The 23,272-nt window shown below is 39.7% G+C and overlaps 1 protein-coding gene across 1 annotated transcript in view; it reads left to right on the top strand.

Moving 5' to 3' along the window:
• Nucleotides 1–20: 20 nt before the first annotated feature.
• PDIA3 (protein disulfide isomerase family A member 3) overlaps nucleotides 21–23,272 on the top strand; it is a 25,823-nt gene continuing 2,571 nt past the window's right edge. The window contains exons 1-8 of the mRNA XM_003987221.5: nucleotides 21–324; nucleotides 5,842–5,920; nucleotides 7,622–7,739; nucleotides 16,298–16,405; nucleotides 17,588–17,717; nucleotides 21,197–21,313; nucleotides 21,604–21,729; nucleotides 22,339–22,521. Of these exons, the coding sequence (XP_003987270.1) occupies nucleotides 158–324; nucleotides 5,842–5,920; nucleotides 7,622–7,739; nucleotides 16,298–16,405; nucleotides 17,588–17,717; nucleotides 21,197–21,313; nucleotides 21,604–21,729; nucleotides 22,339–22,521 (1,028 nt within the window). The 5' untranslated portion in view covers nucleotides 21–157. The remainder of the gene's footprint in view (nucleotides 325–5,841; nucleotides 5,921–7,621; nucleotides 7,740–16,297; nucleotides 16,406–17,587; nucleotides 17,718–21,196; nucleotides 21,314–21,603; nucleotides 21,730–22,338; nucleotides 22,522–23,272) is intronic.

Here is a 23,272-nt window from a genome sequence, read left to right as displayed (position 1 = left end):
TGCGGCCCGAGCCGGGCTGGGGGGTTGGGACCTCCGGCTGCAGGTCCGCCTGGGCCAGACGCGCGAGCGCAAGCAGAAGGTGCGTGGTCGCGGCCGGCCTTTGCAGTCCCCGCCGAGCCCCGACCCTCCCGGCCGCCCCCAACCTCACCTCGTCGCCATGCGCCCCCGCTGCCGAGCCCTGTTCCCGGGCGTGGCGCTGCTATTCGCCACGGCCCGTCTCGCCGCCGCCTCCGACGTGCTGGAACTCACTGACGACAACTTCGAGAGTCGCATCTCGGACACGGGTTCTGCGGGCCTCATGCTCGTCGAGTTCTTCGCCCCTTGGTGAGGCCACTAAGCCGGGGCGTGGATGGGAGGGAGAGCCGGGCTGGGCCGGGGGCGAAGGCGCGGGAACGGTTGGGCCTACGCAGCGCCGGCGCCCTCCCACCATTCCAGCAGGCCTCGCTGCAGCCGGCAAATTTCCCACCCCGGGGGGCCGCGCTGCCTTGCCGAGAGAGAAGTCGGTGCTGATCGCCTAGGAGCAAGATCCGGGAAGGAAACCCGAAGGCCCCATTCACGCAGGGCCACATCCTTACCTCCGTGCTCTTGCGGCACTTCCTATTTGCAGAAGGTTTAACCACCTCCTACCCCGCTTAGATTGGTATCTTTACAGTTTCTGGGTGAGTCAGTGTTAATGCTCTGCGTCCTACAAATGAGGCATCCCAGGGCCTTATGCTGGAAACGAACGTTTCACCAAGTGCAGAGGCCCTGGGCCCCCAGAGCACTTCCTTTCTTCTTGCCCCACGCCCCGCAGCCATTGGTTTCTAGCCAAGGTCACTCAGTGGCTGCAGAATGGTCATAAGTGCTTTCTTGAGGCAGGCAGTTATTTTGTCCCATTGCATGGTGCACACTTTCTTCATTAAGCTGATCACATCTCAGCACCAGCAGAATCCCATCCAAAAAAAAAAAAAATAGGTAAAAAGAATCATTTCATCAGAATCTGTCTGAAGTGTTAATTTTAATTAGAATTTCTGAAAAATGCCGTGAAAGACTCCAGTGAGAAAGTAACCACTGTGGGGAGAAATAGTCCACTTGAGGGTGATATAACTGAACAAGGGTGTAAATTCCTTAGGATACAACTAACTCAAAAAGTTGGGGGTAGGGAGAGACAGCAAATAGGATTTCTGGCCAAGTAGACCGGAATGTTTTCGTTTGTTTTTAAACTCCCAGATCTTTCCCACAGAGAGCCATGATTAAAACTTGGGATGGCTCAATATATCCATACTAATTACAGTACTTGATTTTTTATCTCCTCCTGCCACAATACCGTTAGTTAAAAACGAATTGTATTCAAAAGTGTCAGTAAAACAAAGTTGGTGTGTAACTTCTGACTGGTTCTTCACTCAGCAAGGACTCGGCTGACCTGCTAAGGGTAAAGTCCTGTAAGGAAGACCACCTGAATCAGAAAGATGTGTTAGAGGCAACAGATTTTGTGTCCAGTACATCCGTGTGGTTAACTGGTAGTACTGATTACAAATCATATGTGCTCTTTATGCATCTCCAGAAGTCACATTCTCCCTTAGAAACAGCTCTTCACAATCAATTAACCATGCGGTTAACTTTGAAGGGGTGTAACTGTACTTAGAGTGACAGGATGGGGTTGTAATCAGAACTGGGTGGTGCTTCTGTGACTACAGGGGTCAACATAGAGTGAATTACTGCAGAATAGTGGGCTATGAGACTATTAGTTTAAAGCAGATTTTGTTTTTGTTTTTTTTTTTGATTGAAGGTATTCTTTCCTAATTTAAATTGTTGTATCTGCTTCCCTAAAAACTGCATATCCTGTCATGCACTAAACTATCCCCCAAATTGGGTGGATCTCTGCTGTGGTGTTTGCTTTTAATTGGTCTAGAAGGTAAGGTCATCCTCCACAATGCTGGCAGGAAGGATCAGTTTTCTGAATGACTAATTTGGAATCAAGGAAGTCTCTTGTTGATCATGTCCTTATTTCTTCACATTCAACTTTTTATTTATTAATACTTCAGCTGGAAATATTTTCTGACTGCTGTATTCCTGTGTACAGATCAAGAGAGCTAGCTCACAAGTTAGACAGGAACAGTTAAAGAATCCTTATTGAAACTAAATTGACCTATTTTGAGCAAGTTTTTCATCTCCTTTGTTTTTGGGTATTTTTTGCACTTTCATTTTGTAGTGAAAGTGAAAGATTTCTTTGCGGTTGAGTTTATAGACTGATAATTCCATTGTGGAGTTAATTGTCTGTAGTTTGTAAGAATGGGAGTATCCAGATTTCTCTGGGGAAATAAATAGCACTATTTAAATGTGATAATATCTGAAAATTTATTGATGATTTCTGAAAACTTACTGATCAGCATTAAGTTTTAAGTCCTCAACATCTACTTATGGCAAGATTTGTGCCTTGCCATCTAGGACGGTAGCATTCAATGATATTTGATATACAGCATTTCTGGAGTACATACAGAAAAAGCCCATATGGATAGCATAAAATGGAATATTTTTTTGTACATGCCGATTCCTTTATTTGGAATTCCTGGTATACCTGCCCACCCCAAATTGGTCTTTTCAAAAAGATTTAGCTCAAAAGTTACTTTTTCCTTGAACAACTAACTGGTTGCTCCTGCCTTTCTCTTGGGACCTAATAATACACCTAATATCACCCCTTCCAGACAGGGAAAGGACTACATCAGTTTTTCTGTCAGAGACCTTTATCAAATGAAGTAATGATTGCTGAGTGAATATATGTGGGGATTTATTATTAACTGCTAGATACCATCCCTGAAGGTGATGGAATTGTTTGTGTTTTAATACTGTCTAGGGTTGGGTGAAAGAAGTAGTGGTTAATCTTGATGTTCACCTTCAAACTCCACCTGAATTCCATTCCTCGTGAATTTGAAGAAGGCAGTCTCCTCCAGTCTCTTTGGAATTCGTTAAACAGGTCCTTCCTTGGGGGCATTTGATGACCTTATGGATGCAGCCAATACTAAGGGCAGTGGGTTTCAGTTGCAGCCTTGCCACTTACATACCTCCCCATACCCCTGGTTTCCTCCCAGATTGCTGGAGGAATCATTCAGTTGAGTCCCAGGGTGGGGCCCAAGCATACAATTTTTCTAATGTACCCCCCATGGATATTTTTTATATGCATCTGTGTTCGTGAGTTTGTGTGTTGAGACCCACCGGTCTGGTCTAATTATTTCATGCTATTTTTTCTCTTCAAATGTTTTCAGATGGTTGAGGTGAAACTATTCCTAAATCTGTTGCCTCAGCCTTCTTGATAATTGCATATTCAACAGAAATCTCTCTTCTCTTTTTTATATTCTCATTGCTGTCACTCTGGTCCAAGTTTCAGTGTCTGTCATGTGAAATATATTATCTTCTAGGTGGCTTTTATTCTTATCTGTACTTTCCCCCTTTCTTTCTATATATTGCTGACTGATGTATTCTTAATACAAATAACACATTATCTCAACAACAACAACAAAAAACCTTGCAGTTCTCTAAATGTATCATTTTCCCTAGTAGTTTTACCTTTGCTCTACTATTCCCCTTATCTAAAATACCCCAGGACAGGTCCTAGCTGAAGCATTAAATCCTTAAAGGCCCAGATCCAATTCTCGCTCCCTTTAACAATTTTTTTTCCCATCTTGAAACTCTTGCTATGTTCCCAAAAGCCTGAATTTCTCAGATAAATTGTTTATTTTATTAGATTAGTTAGAATTTATATATTTTCATTACAGTCCAGGTACGTGAATTATGCAATATAAAAGGAATACAGAGGAGCGCCTAGGTGGCTCAGTAGGTTGACCATCCGACTTCAGCTCAGGTCATGATTTCACAGTTCGTGAGTTCGAGCCCTGCGTCTGGCTCTGTGCTGACAGCTCAGAGCCTGGAGCCTGCTTTGGATTCTGTGTCTCCCTCTCTCTGCCCCTTTCCCGCTCATGCTCTGTCTGTCTCTCCAAAAATGAATAAATGTTAAAAAAATTTTTTTTAATAAATAAAAGGAATACAGAAAATGTAATGAGTAATACCATATTTCAGACACATCTAAGATGCCACTGATTGTGAGAGGAATCTTTATTTTATGTCTCACAAAGAAGGAAATGCTACCATTGAAATTATGACAATGATTGCAGGGCACATGCCAATTTCAGATACAGTAAAATATGCATCCATGAAATATAGGGAATACCATTTATTCATCACCCAGTCTAAAAATTAAAGCCAGTATAGTCAAAGCCTCTGGTACATCCCTTCCCCATCTTATGTACTCCCTATCCTAACTTTGGTGTTTATCATTTATCATACTTTTAGTAAATATGTGACACTAAGCAACATCTAATATTACAGTCTTTTTTTTCTTCTAAGTTTATTTATTTTTAAGAGCGAGAGAAGGAGAGAGAGAATCCCAAGCACTGGCAGTACAGAGCCCAATGCAGGGCTTGAACCCATGAACCATGAGCTCATGACCCGAGCCAAAGTCAGATGTTTTAAACAAGTTTTAGGGGTAAAATGCTTCCAAGTTATTTATCCATCAATTAATAAAATAAATTTTTAGAGTATTGGCTCTGAAATCTATCAGGTTAAGTGTTTTCCACGTTTCCTTCTGTTTTCTAATTCTGTTTTTGCTGTCTATGGGGAGGTTACAGAACTACTGTACCTTCTCAAAGGGCCTGTGCAGCCCACTGGGTTTTGAAGAGATGATTTATAGTTGGTACTAGCTACACCCTGAGGAGAAATGTCTCCCTCTCCCCCTGTTGCATATACAGTGTGCCCGAGGGACTGTTAGGACTTCCCAGGCATAGGAGCAGGTGTTTCTGATGGCCCTCTGAGAAAATATTCTGACAGTGCTTTATCCTCATCAGTTCTTACAGTCAGATGAATTGTATAGCTGTAAAAATGGGACTTGGCATCTTAAGTATGTCATTCTAATGCTGTGTTGAAACTTGGTTGATAAGAAAAAGAGGCTCCCCAACAGCTGCTGAAGTATCTATTTATAGAAAATGAGTGCCTTTTGGGCCTCATTCTGCTACCCCCTCAAACTGGGTTTCTGGACAAAGGGATTCCTGTTGAAGGAATGGAGAAAAAGTACTTGATGGTGATTCTTAAAGAGTTAATACCATACTTGAAACCTTATATACAAGTTTTCAATCACTCTATTTTTAAGAACCACTGTGCTGATTTCCCAAGGGAGAAAAAAATGTACCTTCCTTTGGGAAATACTACCAGGGATGGAATTGCTCATGTCTTGCCCGTCATTTTATCTTCATTAATTACTTTGAAAGGCTTGAGCCCTTTCTTTCCCACTTTAATGTGGGTTGTAATTCTGACTGTAGTTTTCAGGGCTCTCTTTTTTTTTTTTTTTTTTTTAAAGAGAGAGCACACATGAGCAGGGGAGAGGGGCAGACGGAGAGAGAATGTTAAGCAGGCAAGCAGGCTCCGTGCTCAGTGTGGAGCCCAATGTATGGCTCAATCCCATGACCCTGGGATCATGACCTAAGCCAGAATAAAGAGTCGGATACTTAACTGACTGAGCCACCCAGGTGCCCCTCAGTTATACTTTTAATTGAGAAGAAAATAGATGGCTGCTCTGAGCTGAGCCAGTCCTACAGAGTCAAACTCAGGTTAGGGATCGTACCTTTACCTTGTGAGAACTCTGGTTACTCTATCAGTAATGAATGTTGTTCAGGTGATATTTTCGCTTTTGGAAGCTACTAGTTCAAAAGTAGTATTATAGTTTGAGATTTTTCCTAGAGAAATGTTGACAATCTTGAAGGATTAAACTAAGAATTTGGGTTTTTGTTTTGTTTTTTTGTTATATTTATATAGGTGTGGACACTGCAAGAGGCTTGCCCCTGAGTATGAAGCTGCAGCAACCAGATTAAAAGGAATAGTCCCATTAGCAAAGGTGAGTATAGACAGATTCTTCATTAAAAGAAAATTAATTATTAAAAAAATTTTTTTTTCAACGTTTATTTATTTTTGGGACAGAGAGAGACAGAGCATGAACGGGGGAGGGGCAGAGAGAGAGGGAGACACAGAATCGGAAACAGGCTCCAGGCTCCGAGCCATCAGCCCAGAGCCTGACGTGGGGCTCGAACTCACGGACCGCGAGATCGTGACCTGGCTGAAGTCGGACGCTTAACCGACTGCGCCACCCAGGTGCCCCGAAAATTAATTATTTTAAATAATAGTTTATAAAATTAACATTTATTTTCTTTACTCTTAGGTGCTAAGAAGAGAGAACACTAGTTTCTGGGCAAATACACAACTATTGTATTAATTTTGGTTTTAAAAGATTAAAAGTAGTGAAACTAAGGGAATTACTGGCATAAGAAGTAAAGTATATGGTAAATAAGACTTAAGGGGCAAATATAGAAAGTAAAATATAGTAGTCAAGGTTACAGAAAAATTATTAAATAAATGAGTTCCCTAAACTACCTTATGATATTCACAGTGACTGGAATAGGAAAATGACAAGGTGCTATAAGTATTTAACTGGTCAGCTATAAACTCGGTATTTGCTTTTGCAATCAAAATAATGCTTCTAGAGTTTGGCCATTATTACAGCAAACCCATAGTTGCTGCACTGTAAAAGCTCACATCTTGGCCAGTCTCAAATAAATAGTTCATGCATATATACAACTGTTTTTGGAAATTGCTTTTGATCCTGATGTTTCTATGGCAATTTGCCATAGGGGGAAAAAAGTTGAGTCATGATTTAATTCCTGTCTTATGTGGCTATAGCCTGTGTTACTATGGACACATTACTTTTAAACCTCAGTTTATGTTATTGGGACCATACCTCAGGTCTTGTGAAGAGTAAATGAAATAACATATGCAAAGTGCCTAATGCATAACCTACTTTAGAGTAAGTGGTTAAATAGATAAGAGTTGTTTTCCTTCTTCTTAATACGCCTCACTAGATCTGTCTTGTTATAGGTCAGCCCATATTCAAACTAGCATATTAAGTATTGATACTTTTGCTAAAACTCTAGATGATTTGCCAAATTAAATTATACTCCACCCCCCCCAAAGGGTACATCCATACATCCCCTTGATAATCATCATTATCAAAGTAAGATGCTATTAGTAATTTAAGTGATTTATCCCGCATGTATTTTTTTTTTTTTTTTAATGACCTATTTTTGAGACAGTGCAGTCAGGGGAGGGGCAGAGAGAGGGGGACAGAAGATCCGAAGCAGGCTTTGCACTGACAGCAGTGAGCCTGATGTGGTGCTTGAAATCATGAATCACAAGATCATGACTTGAGCTGAAGTCGGATGCTCAGCTGACAGGCGCTCCCTCTAAGGCAGAAAAAAGGCCGAGACCACTGCTATAAACAATAGAGACTTCGAAGTCAAATTTTAAATAGTCATTTGTGCATTTTGTAGGAAGTCCAGCAATCTAAATTTTAATGAATTCTTTACGTGGTTCTGATCCAGCTAGCCCAGCACCAGTCTGCCCTTAAAATCTAATACTCCGTGGCATGTGTGTGAAGAATTGCTTGATCCTTTTATGATTTGACCAGTCTTAGTATTGGGGGAATATAGGAGGAGCCTGCAACAGGCATCTGGATAACAGATGGTTCATGTATTTTAATCTTTAGGTTGATTGTACTGCTAACACGAACACCTGTAATAAGTATGGAGTCAGTGGATATCCAACCCTGAAGATATTTAGAGATGGTGAAGAAGCTGGTGCTTATGATGGGCCCAGGACTGCCGGTAAGAATTTTGGATTACATTCTGGAAACTGAATTGGTTAAGTGCTCTGTTTTTTGTAGTGGGAACATGATATTTTTCTATATAACATAACTTTCAGTCTTAAAAAATCCTAAGAGGTCAGTTTGGTATCTAAAAAAGACTTCTCTAAATGAACATTATGTAAGTAATATAGGAAATACTTGAACTTGGGGGCGCCTGGGTAGCTCAGTCAGTTAAGTGTCTGACTCCAGCTCAGTCATGATCTCACAGTTCGTGAGTTCGAGTCCCACGTTGGACTCTGTGCTGACAGCTCAAAGCTTGGAGCCTGCTTCGGATTCTGTCTCCATCTCTCTCTACCCCTCCCCCACTCACACACTGTCTGTCTCTCTCTCTCTCTCTCTCTCTCTCTCTCAAAAATAAACATTAAAAAAAAAAGAAAATACTTGAACTTGAGTTAGGAGGTCTACTATGCAGTTTCTCATTTGACATATTTTTTGAATACTTCCTCGGTGCCAGATATTCTAGGTATAGTAGGTGCTCTGTATTTGTTGATAAACAGACAAGGTTCCTATTCTAATGGTGCTTACATTCTGGGAAATGAAGAGAAAAGGGCAACAAACAAGTTTAAAAATATATAGAGATAACTACTTCACATCCGTTAGGATGGCTACTATCAAAAACACACACACAGAGGGGCGCCTGGGTGGCTCAGTAGGTTAAACGTCCGACTTCGGCTCAGGTCATGATCTCACGGTTCGTGAGTTTGAGCCCTGCGTTGGGCTCTGTGCTGACAGCTCAGAGCCTGGAGCCTGCTTCGGATTGTGTCTCCCTCTCTGCCCCTCCCTGTTCATGCTCTGTCTCTCTCTGTCTCAAAAATAAATAAAACATTAAAAAAAATTAAAAAAAAAAAACACACAGAGAAAATAACAAGTGTCAATGAAGATGCAAAGATATTGGAACCATTGCGTACTGTTAGTATGAATATAAAATGCTATAGCTGCTATGGAAAACAATATGAAAATTCCTGAAAAAAATAGAATTACTGTGTGATCTAACAATTCTACTTCTGGATATATACCCAAAAGAATTAAGAGCAGGGTCTTGAAGGTACATATGTGCACCTGTGTTTAGAGCTGCATTATTCATGATAGCAAAAAGGTGGAAGCAACCCAAGTGTGGCATCACTGGATGACTCAACCTAAAAAATGTGGTATATTATTAATAATTACATACAAAGCATGTATAATATAAGGCATTATATAATAAGCATATATAATACAGTGGAATATTATTCAGCCTCAGAAAATGAAGTTCTGACATGTGCTGTAACAGGGATGAACCTTGAAGACATGCTTGGTGAGATAAACCAATCACAGAAAGACAAATACCATGACATGCCAACTTATATGAAGTTCCTAGTATAGTAAAATTCGTAGGGACAGAAAATAGAATAGTTCTCAAGGACTGTGGGGTGAAGAAAATGTAGAGGTTTTTTTTTTTAATGAGTAGGGTTTTACTTTTGCAAGATAACAAGAGTACTGGAGAGTGGTTGTACAACGATGTGAATGTACTTAATGCCACAGAACTGTACACTTAAAAATGGTTAAGATGGGGGCGCCTGGGTGGCACAGTCGGTTAAGCATCCGACTTCAGCCAGGTCACGATCTCGCGGTCTGGGAGTTCGAGCCCCGTGTCGGGCTCTGGGCTGATGGCTCAGAGCCTGGAGCCTGTTTCCGATTCTGTCTCCCTCTCTCTCTGCCCCTCCCCCGTTCATGCTCTGTCTCTCTCTGTCCCAAAAAATAAATAAACGTTGAAAACAAAAAAAATTAAAAAAAAAAAAATGGTTAAGATGGGGCACCTGGGTGGCACAGTTGGTTAAGCATCTGACTCTTGATTTTGGTTCAGGTCATGAGCCCAGGTTCCTGGTATTGAGCCCCACGTCGGGCTCCATGCTCAGTGCAGAGATTATCTCCCTCTCCTGCCCCTCCCCCGCTCACACACATACTCTTTTTTAAAAAATGAATTAAAAATGTTATTATGTATATTTTATCACAATGAAAAAATAATGTCAATATATATGGATAAGATAAATTAAATTTGTGATAAGAGCATTAAAGGGGAAAATTAGGGGCACCTGGGTGACCCAGTCGGTTAAGTGTCCAACTTTGGCTCAGGTCATGATCATGATTCATGAATTCTAGCCCCACATCCTGCTCTCTGTTGTCAACACAGATCCTGCTTTGGGTCCTCTGTTCCCCTCTCTCTGCCCCTCCGCCACTGACACGTGCCTGTGCTTCCCCTCCCCGCCATCAAAGATTTAAAAAAAACATTGGGGCGCCTGGGTGCCTTAGTTGGTTAAGCGTCCGACTTCGTCTCAGGTCATGATCTTGCAGTTCATGAGTATGAGCCCCATGTCAGGCTCTGTGCTGTCAGCTCAGAGCCTGGAGCCTGTTTCAGATTCTGTGTCTCCCTCTCTCTCTCTGATCCTCCCCTGTTCATGCTCTGTCTCAAAAATAAATAAATGTTAAAAAAAAATTAGAAAAAAACATTAAATTTTTTTAAAAAAATTTCTCCTTTTTAAAAAGGAGAAAAATAAAACCATATGATAGTGATTGGGTTTGGGAGTACCACATCATCAGAGTTATCAGATGTAACTTTTGAGCTGAGACATGAATGATAGGAATGAGCTAGCTTTGAGATCTGGACCAGAGCCTTCCAAACAGAGGGAAGACTCTAAGGTATACAAAAAGGCCCTAAGGTATAACTGAGCTTGATGTGTTCAAGGGACAGAAAAGACCATGTGGCTGGAGTATAATTAGCATAGATGACAAATGAAGTTTGAAAGGCAAATAGGGACTGGATCCTATAGAGCCTATTATTTTTTATTTTTTTATGGTTGTTCCTACAATATTCTTTTATTTTTATTTAATTTATTTTTTAAATTTACATCCAAGTTAGCATATAGTGCAACACTGATTTCAGGAGTAGATTCCTTAATGCCCCTTGCCCGTTTAGCCCATCCCCCGCTCCCACAGTAGTTCCAAATGGCAAGATTTCATTCTTTTTGATTACCGAGTAATACTCCATTGTATATATTTACCACGTCTTTTTATTTTTTTTTATTTTTTTTTAACATTTATTTATTTTTTGAGAGACACAGACAGAGAACAAGTTGGGGAGGGGCAGATAGAGAAGGAGACACAGAATCTGAAGCAGGCTTCAGGCTCCAAGCTGTCAGCCCAGACCCTGACACGGGCTCAAACTCACAAACTGTGAGATCATGACCTGAGCCAAAGTCGGACGCTTAACCGACTGAGCTGCCCAGGCGTCCCAGTATACCACATCTTCTTTATCCATTCTTCTGTCGATAGACATTTGGGCTCTTTCCATACTTTGGCTATTGTTGATAGTGCTGCTATAAACATTGGGGTGCATGTGTCCCTTTGAAACAGCATACCTGTATTCCTCAGATAAATACCTAGTAGTGCAATTGCCAGGTCGTAGGGTAGTTCTATTTTTAATTTTTTGAGGAACCTCCATACTGTTTTCGAGTGGCTGCACCAGTTTGCATTCCCACCAGTAGTGCAAAAGGGTTCCCCTTTCTCCCCATCCTCGTCAACATCTGTTGTTGCCTGAGTTGTTAATGTTAGCCATTCTGACAGGTGTGAGGTGGTGTCTCGTTGTGGTTCTGATTTGTATTTCCCTGATGATGAGTGATGTTGAGCATTTTTTCATGTGTCAGTTGGCCATCTGGATGTTTTCTTTGGAGAAGTGTCCATTCATGTCTTTTGCTCATTTTTCACTGGATTATTTGTTTTTTGGGTGTTGAATTTGGTAAGTTCTTTATAGATTTTGAATACTAACCCTTTATCTGATAGGTCATTTGCAAATATCTTCTCCCATTCTGTCAGTTGCCTTTTAGTTTTGCTGATTGTTTCCTTTGCTGTGCAGAAGCTTTTTATTTTGATGAGGTCCCATTAGTTTATTTTTGCTTTTGTTTCCCTCCGGAGACCTGTTCAATAAGAAGTTGCTGCGGCCAAGGTTAAAGAGGTTTTTGCCTGCTTTCTCCTCAAGGATTTTGATGGCTTCCTGTCTTACATTTAGGTCTTTCATCCATTTTGAGTTTATTTTTATGTATGCTGTAAGACAGTGGTCCACATTCATTTTTCTGCATGTCGCTGTCCAGTTTTCCCAGCACCACTTGCTGAAGAGACTGTCTTTATTCCATTGGATATTCTTTCCTGCTTTGTCAAAGATGAGTTGGCCATACATTTGTGGGTCCATTTCTGGGTTCTCTGTTCTGTTCCATTGATCTGAGTGTCTGTTCTTGTGTCAGTAACATACTGTCTTGATGATTATAACTTTGTAATACAGCTTGAAGTCCGGTATAGGGCCTATAATTGATGATGAAAAAATATTCTGGACAGTTTTGTCTTTGTCTATCAAATAAACATGCAAATTTTACCTTTTCATGATGGAAAGCTAAGAGAAAAAAGGGATTCAGTTGGGTATTTTAGGGAGATGGAATTTCTTCAGTATGCGTGATGGTTACTTATATACAAAGCTCTACATAACATGGCTGCTGCCTAACTCTCCTATCATCTCAAGATTGTTTCACCTTATTAGGACCTTTGCGCTGGTTTTGTTCACAACCCAAAATGATCTTCTGCTATGTTTGCATGGCTTGCTCCTTTTTGTCATGGAGATCCTGGCTTGAATTTCACCTCCCAGAGGCTTTCCCAGGCCACCAGACCTAAGGTAGCCACCCAGTCATTTTCTTAAGACATCAACTTCTTAATTCTCTATATAGTGCCAGTTATTATATTTTTAATTGTTTATTTGGAGATTTTATTTATTATTTGGTGACTTACTTGGAGATTTACTTACACTGTAAGCTCTAGGAAAGCAGAGACCTTTGTTTATTTACTACTTTGTCTTCAGCACCTAAGTTTTCTCACATCTAGTAGATACTCAGTAACTCTTTGTTGAATGCATGAGTAAATATTTCAGCTCAACTGAGGTCATTTTTTTAAAAAAAATTTTTTTTGGGGGGCGCCTGGGTGGCGCAGTCGGTTAAGCGTCCGACTTCAGCCAGGTCACGATCTCGCGGTCCGTGAGTTCGAGCCCCGCGTCAGGCTCTGGGCTGATGGCCTGGAGCCTGTTTCCGATTCTGTGTCTCCCTCTCTCTCTGCCCCTCCCCCATTCATGCTCTGTCTCTCTCTGTCCCAAAAATAAAATAAAATAAAAATAAAATAATAAAAAAAGTAAATTTTTTTTTTAATATTTATTTATTTTTGAGACAGAGAGACAGAGCATGAATGGGGGAGGGTCAGAGAGAGAAGGAGACACAGAATCGGAAGCAGGCTCCAGGCTCTGAGCTGTCAGCACAGAGCCTGACACAGGGCTCGAACTCAGGGACCGTGAGATCATGACCTGAGCCAAAGTCGGACGCTTAACCAGCTGAGCCACCCAGGCGCCCCTCAACTGAGGTCATTTAGCTAACACTTAAAATTTGGTATGTCTAAGCACAGAAGGAAACAAAAATTTTTTCCTGAGGTAAAAAGTGTTAACAAAGAATCCATGCTACCTTTCAGATTTTATTCACTTAATTTAGGGTAGAATTTGCAGTTAGAAATATTGAAATGTTTTTGTGAACTTGAACAGTCCTAAGTTATAAGTGAACCCAATTAGACTGCCACTGGTCAGCTATTCTCATTTGGGCTATAACCTAGATTTCTTAAATTTGAGAATTTCTCGGGGCTCCTGGGTGGCTCAGTCGGTTAAGCGTCCGACTTCAGCTCAGGTCACGATCTCGCAGTCCGCGAGTTCGAGCCCCGCGTTGGGCTCTGGGCTGATGGCTCAGAGCCTGGAGCCTGCTTCCGATTCTGTGTCTCTCTCTCTCTGTGCCCCTCCCCCGTTCATGCTGTGTTTCTGTCTCAAAAATAAATAAATGTTAAAAAATTTGAGAATTTCTCAGGATCTGACTAGGAGGTCAGATGTTTGGTACTTAGAATTTATTACTTGTTCATGTACTGCTCTACAAATTATGCTCTTTGCTCTCCTGCTTAATGTGGTTGCTCCATACTCCCATTTTACCTTCCAAAGAATTTTAAATTCTTAGGAGAAAAGTAACATTTCTCATCATAGCCCCAGGTTAATGTTCTTTATAATTTATATCATGATGTAGTAATAATGATCCTCTTGAAGGCTAAATAAATATATTCAATTTCAATTAATCTTTTGATGCATCCCCTCCTATGTGAGTTGAGGAAAACATTTAAAAGGGACAAAAAAGTCCGTGACTGGAAAGAGAAGGAAAAAACATTAGAAAAAATACAGACTATTTTATATTGAAACGGTTAAACAGTGTAGTGTCTCAGTACTTAGAAGAGAGTACTTAGAAGAGAAAGGGGGTGAGGGGTGCCTGGGGGGCTCAGTGGTTGAGTGTCCGACTTAGGCTCAGGTCATGATCTCACAGTTCGTGAGTTCTATCCCCGCATCAGGCTCTGTGCTGACAGCTCAGAGCCTGGAGCCTGCTTCGGATACTGTGTCTCCCTCTCTCTGCCCCTAACCCACTCACATTCTGTCCCTGTCTCTCTCGAAAATAAATAAACATTAAAAAATTAGAAAAAAAAAAAAGGGAAGAAGAGAAAGGAGGTGCAAGAGGTAGAATATTATGGAGGAGGAGCACTGCCTGTTTAGCCTCTGGGCATTGTGAGCCTATGAATGGTTTTAATGGACCCCAGAAGAAAGTAGATTAATGGTCTGTCAACTAGGCCTAAGGGATAAGATGATTTTTTTGTGTTTTCTAAACTGTTTTACTTATCTAGCCCATTTCACCTCAGTAGGGAAGTGTGGTGTAGGTGGATCCTATACATGGGATAATTTCACCTCTATATAGTTAAACTCTTACACAGGCTAGCCAAGTCACTGCATCTTCTGCTTGGTTTTTGTTTTGTTTTTGTTTTTTTGCATTTTCTGCCTTTAAAATGTAAGGCTACAAGTGACTCTGCTACTTGAGAATAAGAGATATTTGCTTACTTTATTTGCAAAGTGGATGTTTCTCAGACTTAACTGCTAAGTTATCCTAGAGCTAGGTATATATCACTGAGCAAAACAGACAAGCATCCTTATGCATTTGGAATTTACTTTGTAGTGGGGAGAGATAGATGAAAATAATAAGGACAGAGTATTAATTAGATGGGTAAAATGTGCTGTAGAGAAATATAAAGCCAGGGACAGGAGTTTACGAGTGTTGAAGGTTGAATAGGTTTTAGTTTACAATGGGATGATCAGGGAGAGCATCATTGAGAAGAAGACATTTGAGTAAAGACCTAAAGGAGATGAGAAAGGGAGCCAGGAGGATATCTGGGGAAAGAATGTTCTAGGCAGAGTGAATAACATTGACAAAGGCAACGTTAGATTTACTGTTATAAAACACTAATACATCCATGAGCGTCCGACTTCAGCCAGGTCACGATCTCGCGATCCGTGGGTTCGAGCCCCGCGTCAGGCTCAGGGCTGATGGCTCGGAGCCTGGAGCCTGTTTCTGATTCTGTGTCTCCCTCTCTCTCTGCCCCTCCCCCGTTCATGCTCTGTCTCTCTCTGTCCCAAAAATAAAATAAACGTTGAAAAAAAAAAAATTTAAAAAAAAAAAAAAAAAAAAAAAAAACACTAATACATCCAATACATCCTGGGTAGGGGTTATAAATACGTACAGTCTCTTTGAGGGGGTAGTTTAACCATTATAAATTCATGTACTCTTTGATCCAGTGAATCTGTTTCTAGGAATTTAACCTACAGATCTATTCAATCATGTGCAAAGTGACATTAATACAAGGTTGTTTATTGCAGGATCATTTATAACAGCAAGAAACAGGATCATTTATAACAGCAAGAAACTAGACACGTTTGTGTCTAGTAAAATAAATTATAGTACATCCATGCAGTGAAACTCTACACAGCTATAAAAAAGACTGAGGTAGCTAGCTTTTTATGTATTTTGGCATAAATTATCTTTAAATTATATTAAATGACAAGAAAATACAAAAGAGCCTATGCATATGCTGCCATTTGGGGAGAAAAGAAAGAAAAAATATGTAATTGCTTGTTTATGCATAATATATAGACAAAAAACTGAAACATCCTATAGGGAGGAAACTGGGTAACTAAAGACAAAGGAAGAAAACTTTTCATTGTGTATCCTTTTGAACTTTTTTTTAAGATTTTATCTGTTTATTAAAATATTTTTTTAATTTATTTTTTTGAATGTTTTACTTATTTTGAGAGAGAGAGTGCAAGCAGGGGTGGCAGGGGAACAGGGAATCTGAAGTGGGCTTTGCACTGACAGCAGTGAGCCCAACGTGGGGCTCAAACTCATGAACCGTGAGATCATGACCTGAGCTGAAGTTGGACACTCAACTGACTGAGCGACCCAGGTGCCCCAAGCCCTGAGGTCAAGAATCGCATGCTTCTCTGTCTGGCCAGGCTTCCTCTTTTTGAACTTTGAATATGTGAATGATTGCCTTCTCAAAAATTAGAAATCTGTGTTGGTATAATCTTTCATCTTATCTTTTAAGATGGAATTGTCAGCCACCTGAAGAAGCAGGCTGGACCAGCTTCTGTTCCTCTCAGGACTGAGGAAGAATTTGAGAAGTTCATTAGTGATAAAGATGCTTCTGTGGTGGGTAAGTAGCAAATATTTGATTATACAACAAAATCATCAACTTGGTTTCAAAAACCCTCTAATATCTGAGTAAACGACAAAGTTAAAACAGTTTAGGAAACCTCAAGGGCACTTGAAAAAACACCTCATAGATTTAGGTCAGCATCACTATAATGTGGAAAAAATTGGTTTTATTTGAGTGGCTTTGTGTTCTTACAAATAAAGATTTAATTTCAATTAAACACCCAAAATAGGAAAACACCTTTTTCTATAACATCTCAAATTCTGAGATTTAAACTCAATAGAGTAGTTAAGATTGAAAATAATGTTTTAAGGTGGGAGGACACTAGTAAATAATAAACCTGTTTTCGCAGTAGTAGGGGATTTAGTTCTTGAGATTAAATTGCTAGGATCTGTGTATATTTATACAGCAACCTTTGCTTTCTCAGGTGTTGTGATATCTCATTTTATCCTTAAAACAGCTTGAACGAACTAAACACATTCTACATCTGGAGTGTTCTTTGTTTTGTTTTAAATTAATGTGTAATACATTTGACTTAAAAAATGAATTTAAACATATAACTGTGCTTCTCTCAGTCTTATTATAATAAAACTTAACCTTCTGGCAGTAGAAGATGGTTTATAATTTAAATTTGATTAAAAGCTACTTCTTACAGTCTAGATATTACTGATTCTGTATATTTTCAAAGCGTTAACCATAAGCAGACATTTAAGAAACAGGTAGGTTTTTTGGGGTGCCTGGGTGCTTAGTCGGTTGAGCATCTGACTTCAGCTCAGGTCATGATATTACAGTTCATGGGTTCGAGACCCACATCGGGCTCTGTGCTGACAGCTCAGAGCCTACAGCCTGCTTCGGCTTCTGTCTCCCTCCCTCTCTGCCCCTCCTCTGTTTGTGCTCTGTCTCTCTCAAAAATAAACATTAAAAAATAATAATAATAAGACCTGAACTCTGACAAATTCTCTCCCTTGACTCCCTTGGACAAAAATTTTTTAAAGGGTAGGGGGAAAATTCTCTTAAGTTATTTTGTCAAATATCCTAGGTAGTCATGGCAAAGCAGGCCTAGTCCTCTTGTGTATCTCACTTGGCTTATTTGTAAATAGAATTAAGGTTATGAAAAAAAATTTTTAAGTTTGGATATGTTTCAATACTGTTTCTTCCTGGTGTTTGACACTTTTTGTACAGGTTTTTTCAAGGATTTATTCAGTGATGCTCACTCTGAGTTTCTAAAAGCAGCCAGCAACTTGAGGGATAACTACCGATTTGCACACACCAATGTGGAGTCTCTGGTGAACAAATATGATGATAATGGAGAGTAAGTGACTGAGTTGACTATCTTTGTAGATTTCTGTACCAAATACTAATTGTGTGAACTGGTGATTTTTAGGCCCAAAAGATTTACTGAACACTTGCTAGGCATTAAGCCAACTGCTAGAAACTATTGCTGCCTTTGAAGTCCATCTAGTAGAGGGAGACAGTGAATATGTAAAAAATGTAAGTGTCAAGTGGGCAAGTGTCAAGTGTTATAGACATATTCAGGGCATGTGGGAAGAACAGAGGGAGTGATTTTTTTTCTTTGATGGTGGGGAGTAGTATCAGAAAAAACTTCTGGGGATCCTGAGTGGCTCAGTTGGTTAAGCATCTTGCTCTTGATTTCAGCTCAGGTCATGATCTCACAGTTGGTGAGACTGAGCCCTGGGTTGGGCTCTGCGCTGATAGTGTGGATACTGCTTGGGATACTCTCTCTCCCTCTCTCTGTCCTTTCCCATTCCCTTTCACCCCTCCTTCTCCCTCTCTAAATAAATGAATGAATGAATGAATGAACCCCCCCTTTCACCCCTCCTTCTCCCTCTCTAAATAAATAAATGAATGAATGAATGAATAAACTTTTAAAAAAAGGAAAAGAAAAAACTTCATAGAGGACATAATTCTGAGGTATATTTTGAAAGATAAGTTTTGGCAGTTGGAATAAAAATTATTCTAGATTTAAAGAAAAATTTATACCAGATAGAGCAGCAGGAGTGAAGGCCCCAGGCAATGAAATAATTTAGGAATGTTGAGATCTGTAGTACTGCTGGAGTATCGTTTGTAAATGATGTCATAGTGAAAGATCAGAAACCAAATTATAGAAGACTTTGGAAATGCATACAAAAGAATTAAAAACAATTGTTTTTACTGTTTATTTTTTATTTTTGAGAGAGGCAGAATGCAAGCGGGGGAGGGGCAGAGAGAGAGGGAGACACAGAATCTGAAGCAGGCTCCAGGCTCTGAGCTGTCAGCACAGAGCCTGATGCGGGGCTCAAGCTCAAGAACTGCAGGATCATGACCTGAGCCAAAGTTGAATGCTTAACCAACTGGGCCACCCATGTGCCCCAAGTACACACAAAAGAATTTTGATTTTATCTTTTAGACATTTCAGAGCCATTAAAGGCTTTGAGCTGGTGAGTAATGTGATTTTGTATTTCAGAAGAAAAGTTGCTGGAACCCATGTGATGATGGTTTGAAGGGGGAGAAATGGCAAGGGAGTTAGAGTCTAAACTAAGTGTGATCTCTAAGAGACTAAATTAAGGCAGCATTAGGGTCATGGAGAAGAAGGAGAGAGTATAGAAAATATAAACAATAGGATTTAGTCCCTAGCCATGTGTGAAAAGAGGAAAATCTAGAGTGAGTCTAGGTTTTTAAAAACTTGGATGACTGGGTCAACCATAGTTATCATCGAGCTTGGAAAGATGAATAGTAACAAATTTAAATATGAAGGGAATGATGATGAGTTCCTTTTGGCACAGTGAGTGTGAAGTTTTTGAGACAATCATGTAGTGAAGATCCAGTAGACAATTGGATGATTGAGACTAGAATTCAGGAAAGGTTCTGAACTAGAGATAAACATTTATGGATCAAGCACACGTAAATAATTACTGAAACCATGAGACTAGAAGATATCACTCAGGGTGAGCATATAAAGAAGAAAGGTGTGCCAAGAGCTAGTGTTATTGATTTATATTTAACAAACTATGTAGTGTTTACTATGTGCCATTTACTGTTAACTCACTTAATCTTCCTAACAACTGGTGAGACACATCTGTTATTATCCTCATTTTATAGAGGAGAAAGTATTCAAAGAGGTTAATTTCCCTAGCTTCACAGTAGGTAAATGTCAGAACTAGGATTTGAACCTAGAAAGTCTAGATGCAAAGTTGTAAGCTTGAGTGACTTCTAGATTAAGACATACCAGGTTTGTAAATGAATGTGGAGCCACGTGTGGGTCATTAAGCACTTCACCCATTAGTCTGTTAACCATAGATGTATTTATTGTGGCTGCCTTTAAAGTGGCCTATCAGCTTCTGATTAGAAGTCTTACTGAGAAGACCTTACATGAAAGGGGTCTTAAGGTCATCAGGTGTACACCAAGGTCGTAACATCATTAAAGAGTGTATTTGGAACTGTTGGATTTCTATTTTGGGGGGAATAACTGCTCTGAAGTTTGTAACTACACTAAAAAAAAAACAAATCTTAGCCCTGTTCACATTTTTGTTTGCCCAGCATGTTTGTATTAGGTTCCCTTTTGTTATGTAGTTTCCCTGTGTTCTATAAAATGCCTGTGTTTTAATTAACATAAAGTCTGTGGTTAATACTGGAAGAGTGAGAGTGGGATATAAGGAATTAAAGGTGCTGACACCTAGGGGTGCCTGGGTGGCTTAGTTAGTTAAGTATCTGACTTCGGTTCAGGTCATGATCTTGTGGTTTGTGAGTTCGAGCCTTGTGTTGGGCTCTGTGCTGACAGCTCACAGCTTGGAGCCTGCTTCAGATTCTGTGTCTCCCTCTCTCTGCCCCTACCCTGCTTGCACTCTGTCTCTCTCTCTCTCTCTCTCTGTCTCAAAAATAAACATTAAAAAAAAAAAAATCTAATAAAGGTGCTGATACCTAGCCAAAAACAAGTGATAAAATTCTGTGTGGGTGTATGTGCAGCGTGGAGAGGAGGAATGAATGACGGTGAACCTAGAGGTGAGAGATTAGTAGTTAAAATAGTGGTATTTTCTGGGAAAGGTGATACTTGATATAAACCTGTGACTCAGACCAAATTGGGGTTTAGTTTTAGCTGAACAAGTTTAGAAATTAAAGAAGGAATTTGTTTCAAGTGTTCAGTGGAATGAGGAAAGCTGGTTTAGGTAGAGGGGCAAAATAGTACCAGCAAGAAAAAAATTGGTAAAACTTGGTTTATTGGGACAGAGAAGTCTAGGACAGGATGAACTCAAGCTAAACATTACTTATAATTGTATACCCACCTTTGGAATTTTTCAGCTGGAAGGAATCTTAAAGGTATTTTCTGTAGTGAAATAATTCTCTATGTGGGAAAGCAGGGCAAGTTACCTTCCAGTAAGAGCAAGCTCTGCTTTATTGTGCATCTTGGAATTTGGGGGTAAGTTGGGTTCTGTTACTATTTTTAAAGGTTTGGAAATTAGTCCTCTACTCTAACCCCCTTAAATCCCTTTTTGCATTGATGGAAAAACTGAAGCCCAAAAGGATTCCATTGATCATGGTGGGGCTAGAATTAGAACCACAGTCTCCTAACTTTCCAACTCAGGGTTTATTAAACTATATCCAATGATTGCACTTGAGATTAAGGTGGTTAGCCAAGTCTGTGGTCATGTTGCCAAGTCTGTGGTCCCAGAAAAGAGTCCTTATGTGCTTAAATGGTGACAGTGAAAGCAGCAAGAGTAGATGGTCTGAGCTTTAAATAAAAGATTGAAGACTGTCCTCCTGCTGCCTACCTACTACTAATACCTTCTTTTTAAGGGGTATCACCTTGTTCCGTCCTTCACATCTGATGAACAAATTTGAGGACAAGACTGTGGCATATGTAGAACAGAAAATGACCAGTGGCAAGATTAAAAAATTTATCCAAGAAAACATGTGAGTATCTTGGTTGGGATTTCTTGGCTTCATTTTAGTTTGCTTACCTCATTTATTAAGCAGACCCACGTTTTGGATTAAATAGCCTCATTCAAAGGATTGAACAATAATAGTTGAAGTTTATATTAAAGCAGTAATGTGTGGAACCTAGAACTCTTAGAGGGTATATTGTTCTGTACTTTTCTTTACGTTGAATTTTCTTTTGCTTTTCTAAGTGCTATCAGTTACTTTGTGATAATTCCATAACCTAGCTGAACCTGCCAGATTTGATAATGGATTATTTATTTCAGTTTTGGTATCTGCCCTCACATGACAGAAGACAATAAAGATTTGATGCAGGGGAAGGACTTACTTGTAGCTTACTATGATGTGGACTATGAAAAGAATGCCAAAGGTTCCAACTACTGGAGAAACAGGTAATAAGGATAATTTTTCCCTTTCATAAACAAGTTTGCCTAATATGTAAACACTTTCTTCTAAATATCCTCTTACAGTGTATGATGTCACAGCCAGTTAGAATGGGAACAGTTGGCTCCTGAAAACCACATTTGAAGCTGTTAAGGACAAATAACATAAACTGTTTACATAATCTGTTGGGCATATCTTCCATAGGTATTCCTTTGCCTGTTACATAGTTGATTCCTAACCTCCCAGTAAAAATGCAAATGTGATCTAGAATTTGTTTAAAATATTGTGCCTATTTGCCCATCAAGATTCTTAGAGCATTTTACCCTTATAAATTTTCTTTTCAGATCAGTCGTTATGCCTGCAATATTTTAGTTATATTACAGTATAACAAGATTCATTGGGAATGGACTATTTGGTACCACCAGTTTTGCAGTGAAATTCAGTAAGACCTAACAGTGTACCATGATTCTGTGTCAGTGGCCAAGAATGTAGTTTAGACTGATTCCAGAGGGCTGGTGGACTGTAAAATTTAGTCTTTGGTTTCTAGCTTCTTGATTTCAGAAGTGGTTTACCACCATGGTATAAATCTTGGTGTAAATATGTCTTATTTCCCACAGAGTGATGATGGTAGCAAAGAAATTCCTAGATGCTGGAAACAAACTCAGCTTTGCTGTAGCTAGCCGCAAAACCTTTAGCCATGAACTTTCTGATTTTGGCTTGGAAAGCACTGCTGGAGATATTCCTGTTGTTGCTATCAGAACTGCAAAAGGAGAGAAGTTTGTCATGCAGGAGGAGTTTTCGTGAGTTACAAGTTAATGTGGGTTTGGGGGTGGATTCTGCAAAGAAATGTAAAGCCTTTTACGCTACTGAGAATTTATAAAGAAGAACGTTAGAATGTGAAGATAGGTCTTCTAGCCAAGATGTATGATTGTCATTTTTCTTAGTTAATTTTAGGGACTTTAAGGATCACAATCCTTAATAAATTCTGAAAATTAGCAAAAGGATGGCAGCTTGGAATACTTACATGATTGTTTCTACCTTGCCATTAAAAATAGTACATCGAGAACGTTGAATGGTCTCTTTGAGATTGATGTAATTTCAAACCATTGCAACCCCCTCTCATCCCTGTAAAATGTCTTTTCTTCTTTGAATACTTACTGGCCTAAAGTGAACTCAGGGAATGGAAATATCTTAAAACCCCAGAAAATTAGGACTTTTCACTTTCTGAGACTTGGAGAGAAAAGTCTTCCTTGTGAGGAAATCAGTAAAACAAGATACTGTAAATAGGTGGTATTTTTCAGAGCAAAAAAGACCTGACCTGGTTCTGCAGAAGCGACTTTCCAGAAAACCAGTGTTTCTTCCATCTCTGACCTTTCTGATTCACAAAGAATATGCTACAAATATAGGAGGTGGTTGGGTTTTTTGTTCAGTCAGTAGATCTGCATATTGAGAGATAAGGCCCTCCTGTTTTTAACTTCCAGTTTCTAACCTTGAAACTGGAGCTAGAATATGAAACTAAAAAATTGCTTTTAATCCTCTCAATAGAAGATT

Source organism: Felis catus, chromosome B3 (assembly GCF_018350175.1).
Source record: "Felis catus isolate Fca126 chromosome B3, F.catus_Fca126_mat1.0, whole genome shotgun sequence".
Lineage (NCBI taxonomy): Eukaryota > Metazoa > Chordata > Mammalia > Carnivora > Felidae > Felis > Felis catus.
Note: the sequence above shows the minus strand (reverse complement) of the source record. Positions and strands in the feature narration are given on the sequence as shown.